Genomic DNA, 7,216 nt, shown 5'->3' on the forward strand with positions numbered 1-7,216 from the left:
GCGTGGCTCGCACTCGTCATAGCTTATTGAGCGCACAGGACGCGTGGTTAGCCAGGGGTCGCCCCTCCTCGGTTTGTCTATCTATGTTACCTTTTTCCTCTTTATATATTTTGACCACGCGCTATAGCAAGTCCTCCTAGTCGGTGCATTTGTGCGATTTGACAGTTTTATAGTTTCATCAAATTGGTCTAATTCGTAGAGTTATAAAACTGGCCGCGACTTTGGCACTTAGTTAAAATTTTGGAAACTTAAGTAGTTTTATTGCCGCATAGCGGTCAATGAACTAAAATACCCAAAGAAGGATGGCACATGCGTGTTAATCTCTAATTTGCTAGGCGATCGTTGTCCGATACACACACACACACACACTCACTCACACACACATGCACTCACATAGACTCGCTTTGTATACATTCAAAGTCAGCGGGACGCAACGGCACGGGTGGAAGGTTGACAGGACCTTCTGGTCGGAGCATTTTAATTGCCAAAACTCGGCGTGTTTCGAATTTCGGTATCTAAAGTTGTTTTTCTCATTTTAATGGCGCTATTTTCATTAGGCAAATGTGTGTCCGCATTTTTTTGCTTTTTAGATAAAAAATGTTCTACTCATTAGCATATAAAATGTATGGATGGATAGCTGGGGCACAGAATTGTCCTTTTTAATGTGTGTATACACATTTATTGCATATTCATCATTTTAATTGCTTGTTTTCATATTAAATGACTCGATAAGGCTTTTAAGGTTATTAGGTGGAGATGCCACATGTCCTGTGGCGACACTCACAAAAGCCTCTGCAGTCGCTCAAATTTGTCTCCAATTGTGAAAGGGTTCGCTAGAAGGGAATACAATTGAACTGGGCTCAACAACCTAAAATAATTTTGCTTTTCTTTTATTGTTGTTAAATTTACATGTTCATAATTTTAAAATTTTTTATTTATTTTTATTTGTATTCTTTCAATCTATAAAACTCTTTGTATGTTCTTTACATATTTCTACCTGAAATCATAATATACCCACACACATTTCATAGGGTATACAAAGAGAAGCGCAGCGACGGAGCAGCAGCAAAGAAGAAGGTGTAGGACATGATTACTTTTGCTTTGTTTCTGATTGTCGCTGTGAAGTCAAGAAAGCGTAGAGCATAAAGAGCAAAGAAATTACTTTGCCAACGAGTGAATGGCTATGAATAAACAAGTGATCAATGCAATGAAAATGATTTTCTGTGAATTGTAGCATCAAAAGCTTCACAATTGAGCGCACAAAGTACGGCATTGAGAACGGTGCGGTGAGCAGGCCGACATATTCAGGGGGACTGGTGAAAGAAAACACTTAGATTCAAAGGCAACAACAATTTTAATGACAAAAGGAAAACAATTTGCAAATGATTAATATTTTTGGACTTGGTAGTTTCCCTGCCCTGTAAATATTTAAGGACTTTAGGTTACGTTCACTTTAATTTCTCAAGTGTTTACCGTTAAGCTGGGATACCGCAAGCGCAGCTACCACAGCCGCATCTGGCGCAGAGACTGTCTGGTTCAGGACTCTCTGGTTCGTCAATATCAATGTCCGGGTCCACATCAGACTCGCCGAGCACGCAATCCTGGGCCGCGCAGAGGACCACGGCGAAGAGAATCAAGAGTTTTACGTTAAACATTGCGATGGGAAGAGCAGATGCTGTTGATACGAATGAAGGTATTGACACTGTTTGAGTCTGCAACAGTTGAACGCCTTTTTATAGTCGAAGACTGAGTTAAGTAATTGTTTAAGCAGATGTATTTTGAGATATTTTTGCAATTATTGTTTTTCTTACGAAAAACAAATATGAGATGCAGAGTTCAAAAAATGGAACAGTAATGTTATTTATTTACATTGATCTTTAAAAGATGTAGAGTACACTGTAATAATATCGATAACCTTGAATGAGGTCAGTGAATCGTTTAGGGAATTTTGTAGTCCGATGGCTTCTTATTGACAGACTAAAATAAAACTATATGCAGGAATTACTCTGATAAATTTGTTTCACAATATTTTTTCTGATTTTGATGGAATTCCAAGGTTAGAAAAAATCGCAATAAGACGGAGCTATTAATGATTTCCACAGGTAAAGAGTTATATATAAATATGTGTGTAAGTATTAAGGAATATATTAAAATAAATTAATGTAAAAATTGAATAAACTGTATCTGATGATTTAACTATAAACGATGTAGATGCTAAAATAATAATTGAAATAATCTTTATCTGAACTGATTGCCTTTTACGGATTGTCTTATATATACTCTCTGGAACAATGAATTATACTTATATACAAAAATTAATTTATATTACTTCAAGTACAGGGTATTTTAAGGTCGAGCATTCGGACATTAATTGTCATAATTTCCATAAAACAAAATTATTTTTATTTATTTATGATTATTTACATTATTGATCAACAATATTTATTGACCTTAATAATAGGGCTTTGCACCTAAATATTATTCAGGTGCGTCGCCTAATATTAATAACCTATAGTACCTATGGATTATGATTCATTCACTTTTATAATTTAACATATGAAAATAAAAATATATTTTTGAAATAAATGGCATGAAAGAAATGAAATTTCTCCTCTTTATTTATATTGCCTGTTTTACCCAAGAATCAATTATTATTATTAATTATTAATTATAATTATAATTATTTCTGATCATATTTTTAGAAAATAACAAAAACAGGCAAGACATGAAATTATTGTAAAATTCAGTTAAAATTAGTTAAAAATGCAATATTCCGAAACTACAGGAATCGATTCCGAAGTCTGCTGGAAAAAACGTATCAATGTATTTAAAGACAACTAAGTGACTCTGAACAGCTGAACAGTAAATATAATAAGTTTATATATAAATCATACGTAAAATAAATATACAAGCATTATAATACTATATTAGTATTTTTAATCGATCCTGAAAAGAAAATGTATCATTATAAATAATAAAATACGACATATTTAATAATTACGATCCTCGCTAAAACCAATCGAAAACCCGACACCCTGCACACCTTCCGTGTGTCAAATGAATATTAGCACATTAACATCGAAAAATCAAGTCTGACGCAAATATATGGATGGGAAGTAGCCAATGTGCATTGAAGGGATCACTCATTGATCACGGATTGGGGCAACAATTAATACCAAATACCAAAGCGCTGCTAATCGGCCTGATCACAATTTTTTTCATTGTGATTGGCTAGTGCGGCAAGTGCGGCGAGGCGTTCCTGAAGAAAATTGATACGGTCGTCCTTTACCATCATAAGGCTGTCCAGATACTTGGCCTTGTGGCTTATGGAGTTAAGATATCTTTTCTTTTTGTAATTCTCCTGGATCACTCGCTTGTATTTAGCATACGGCACGTTCTTTCCATCTTCTAGCATATCCGGCTCGGTAGGGTGCTCCGTGCTACCAGATAAACTCTGGGAGGTTTTCTTCTTGTTGCCTTTCGATGAGATCCTCTTGGTTGGGCTCACTGGCGATATTCCATCTCGATTCCAGGTCATCAAATAATAAAGCAGGCACTTCAATGCAGCCAGACTGCCCGAGGCAAGCTGCGTCAAGTCGCTCTGGGACAATTTCAGACCCACTTTACAAAGCACTTTGTGGTTAAAGATCTCCCAGTTTTCTAGCTTTAGGGCTAGGCTGCTGTGCGACTTGTAGCAGGACATGTCGACCAGCTTTGAATTTAATTTCTTAATTATTTGAGCAACGTTCACGACATCCGAGAGCTCGCGACGTGTCCGATTGTCGAGCTTTATCTGCAAATTGGACATCCACTTGGTCAACTCATGCAGTTCCTCGGAACTCAATGTTCGATTGAAGGGCATCATTTTCCTCAAAGGTAAGTCGAAACGCCGTCGTATTCGTTGATACAATAATTATTTTTAACTGAAAATTTTGAACTTGTCATTGATTTGATGTCTGACTTGTTTTTGTAAAAATAAGCTAAAATGTGTCGGTATTTTCTAGCCCATGTCGATGGTTGGCAGCCCAGTAGGCATCAATAGTTTTGGAAAACCCAATGAAGTATCCAAATAAAGCCTTTAAGGTTAAATTAGCTTTGCAATTTGCAAAGAATATAGACAGCTGGCCATAAACGTCTTTTATCCTATTTCGTTGGCTATAGGTTTCTCAATTCTGCCTTACCGTAACATAATACTTCTAGAACTTGTATATAAAATGTATATAGGGGTGAAATAAAACGTTCAGATTTAAATGATACAACAATTTTATTGAAAACAATTAAACAATTTGCCAACAATTATTATTTTCTGGTTCAGCATTTTGTCTGTAAAAATTCAAGAACTTTTAGGTTAAGTTCAATTTAATTTCTCAAGTGCTTACCGTTAAGCTGGGTCGCCGCAAGAGCAGCGACATCTACTATAAGCGCATTTGGAGCTAAGGATGTCTGCTTCAGGACTGTCTGGTTCGTCAATATCGATGTCCGGGTCCACATCAGACTCGCCGAGCACGCAATCCTGGGCCGCGCAGAGGACCACGGCGAAGAAAATCAAGAGTTTTACGTTGAACATTGCGATCGGGGGAGCAGATGCTGTTGATACGAATGAATGCTTGAGTCTGCAATGCCTTTTATAGCTGAAGACTGAGCCAAGTAATTGTTTGAGCAGGTGAATTTCGAGATATTAAATATATAATATCTGCCGCCTGTTCTTCAGATGTATTTATTTAGAAAAGTAAATAAAGGAATGAAATGGCAAAGCTCATAGAGCTTTTCAGCCTACAAGCTCACATCGAATTTAAAAATAAACAGTTGCTGACTGAAAGTTAAAGTTGCAGTACTTGCGAAGCTCATATGAGCTGGATCATACACGGGTATTGTGTTAATGGTTATGGTCCGATTTCAGAGCTGTTATTTTAACCACTGAAAATTAAAAATCAGTGCATAGTGATTTGTAAAAATGTATATAACAGGCAGATGGAGGCGTGGCACTCCCTATAAAGTATATATATATTCTTGATCAGGGCGACAAACTGAGATGCAGCCATATCCATCTGTCCGTGTGTCTGTCTATCCATCGCCGAGGTCTCAGAAGACATATGATTTAGAGATTTCTTTTACATGTATACGCAGTACAAGTTTATCATATCTCAGATTTTTACATACTCCCATTTTGCAATAGCGACACATTGACATCAAAATACCAACAACTCCAATGCCAACACGTAATGAGTATCTTAATATCCCTTAATTATCCCACAGTCAACATCCTTATCTTAAAGCCCAATAAAGCGAATATAAACCGTTTTATAAAAATAATTAATAAACTAAACATATATTTTATACATTAATGTATAAAATATAAATATATTTAAAAGAGAAAATGGTAAAAATATGAATTCCTTTGTTGCTCTGGCGTTAAATTAAATTGTTAATTGAAATTAATTCTTTGCATCAATCAAATAAAAAAATAAGTATACACTTTACAAAGATTTTGCAGTTCACAGATTTTAGATATTACACTCCCATTCACACTTTATTTGAAAGAAAAAAAAATGTATTTCAGCTACTATATATATGTATGTATGATTTACTTGCAAATACACACACTCAAACGTTCTTATCACCTTCTCAAAGATAGATGTAGATAGTTCCAGGGCAAGAATATTATTTAACGAGTAAGGTCTCATTTTATTGTCCACACTGCAGTTAGCAGAGCGGTTTATGCTAATGTATCTGTGCCTGTCTTTTTTGCATGTGTGCATAAGAGAAGTACCGAATGAGCGGAATATCAGCTAATTGCAGAGTTGAGAGAATCTCCTAATCGAGTAGTTTCGCCCCTGAGCATTCAATATATTTTTTCTAGTTTATTATAAACGGATAAAAACTTTTCCATAACTGCTATGCAGACTGTCTGAAACAACTAATAGCACCATGAATTCAAAGTTATATTTATTTAATTTCTAGATATTCATATTGTTGATTTGCGTTTATAAATATTATTGATTCAGTGTTTTATATTATTTAATTAATGTTCCCTGTGGCACTCAGATGCTTATGACTTTACTGACAATACTAGATTATAAAACTTTAATTATTTAGTTGCGTTTATAATTTAAAATATTTCTAAAATATTCTACTATTGAAAACAGCCCCAACCTTGTTCACCTGTGATTAGCAAAAAAATTATAAATTAATTCTCGCTAAAATTAACTACATACCATATATTTTGTATGTGTCATTCATATATAATAAAAATAAACAATTATCAACAAATTGAATGCATGCAGTTAAACTTTATTAAAAACAAGATTATAATTGGTCAACAAATAACATTGGATTAGAAGAGACATCCTTTGTAGTTCAGATAAGCTTAAGGGAAAGAGACAAAAATAATTAAATTTGATCTGTAGACATTATTTTGGGAATTCACTTACCTGTTCGGTTTTGGGCTGAGAATTTCTGAAGTGCGCACAAACTCTTGAACTTACGTTGCTTCAACTCGTCGGGCAAGCTCTTGCAGCCGCATTTTGGGCGCACAAGTACGGACGCTATCACTGGCTTTTTGAGGAGACAGACCTTCGGAATGAAATACTTACAAATCTCCTCCGATACAGGCACGAGTGCTAGAGGTCCATTTAAGATTCGATTAAATCAAGAACAGTTATCTAATAACAGATCACCTACGTCTTCTGCAAGTCTTGATTCTGAATTCATTCTCAGCATCCCTCAGGCAAGGATTTTGGATCGGACGACACACGCATTCGTCGAGTACCCAGCACAAGTTCTTTTGATAGATATTACACTTGCTTGGAGGTATGAAGATGGGCGGAGCTGGCTTGATGAAGAACGTGCTCTCCACAGCATAAACTACGGCAGTCAATACGAATAGGACACGAAACATTTCGAATTTCTTGTTAACAATAGACTAGTTAGGACTACTCTGGTTGCTACCTCCGGCGGAAGGCTTTTTATAGCAATTTTCGTTTAAATATATTTATATATAAATATACATTAAATACAAATATACATATATAAGTAATCATATTTGAGCAGCTGAGCACGCTAGGCAAATAAAGCCCATATTTTATATATTAATAGATTGCCATTTCAGCTCTAGACATGACTCACCAATGAGACAGAACTCTACTATATCATATCATATAGGAGACTGCGGATTTTTGTGAGAGCTGAGATGAGCCTGTCCTAAGCAGCTTCCACT

The 7,216-nt window shown here is 35.5% G+C and overlaps 2 protein-coding genes and 3 long non-coding RNA genes across 5 annotated transcripts; 1 reads left to right on the forward strand and 4 right to left on the reverse strand.

Annotated features, from left to right (window-relative positions):
* Nucleotides 1-1,335: 1,335 nt before the first annotated feature.
* Nucleotides 1,336-1,836, reverse strand: LOC149092255 (uncharacterized). The gene is made up of 2 exons (XR_016196215.1): nt 1,474-1,836; nt 1,336-1,418 (listed from the first exon to the last, which is right to left on the reverse strand). It is a non-coding gene; the product is annotated as an uncharacterized LOC149092255 (long non-coding RNA).
* A 1,078-nt stretch (nt 1,837-2,914) lies between these two features.
* On the reverse strand, nt 2,915-4,043 carry LOC108659695 (uncharacterized). Its single transcript, XM_089256321.1, has one exon. The coding sequence runs from the start codon at nt 3,863-3,865 to the stop codon at nt 3,194-3,196; it is 672 nt and encodes a 223-aa protein (XP_089112447.1). The 5' UTR covers nt 3,866-4,043; the 3' UTR covers nt 2,915-3,193.
* Nucleotides 4,044-4,239: 196 nt separating this feature from the next.
* LOC149092256 (uncharacterized) lies at nt 4,240-4,537 on the forward strand. The gene is made up of 2 exons (XR_016196214.1): nt 4,240-4,321; nt 4,373-4,537. It is a non-coding gene; the product is annotated as an uncharacterized LOC149092256 (long non-coding RNA).
* Nucleotides 4,246-4,604, reverse strand: LOC149092257 (uncharacterized). Its single transcript, XR_016196213.1, has 2 exons — nt 4,380-4,604; nt 4,246-4,323 (listed from the first exon to the last, which is right to left on the reverse strand). It is a non-coding gene; the product is annotated as an uncharacterized LOC149092257 (long non-coding RNA).
* Nucleotides 4,605-6,270: 1,666 nt separating this feature from the next.
* On the reverse strand, nt 6,271-6,959 carry Sgs5bis (salivary glue protein Sgs5bis). The gene is made up of 3 exons (XM_030390959.2): nt 6,682-6,959; nt 6,432-6,620; nt 6,271-6,366 (listed from the first exon to the last, which is right to left on the reverse strand). Exons 1-3 carry the CDS (start codon nt 6,896-6,898, stop codon nt 6,335-6,337), a joined length of 438 nt encoding a protein of 145 aa, XP_030246819.1. The 5' UTR covers nt 6,899-6,959; the 3' UTR covers nt 6,271-6,334.
* Between the last annotated feature and the right edge of the window lie 257 nt (nt 6,960-7,216).

Source organism: Drosophila navojoa, chromosome 2 (genome assembly GCF_054131105.1).
Source record: "Drosophila navojoa isolate 15081-1374.11 chromosome 2, UAZ_NAV_1.0, whole genome shotgun sequence".
Lineage (NCBI taxonomy): Eukaryota > Metazoa > Arthropoda > Insecta > Diptera > Drosophilidae > Drosophila > Drosophila navojoa.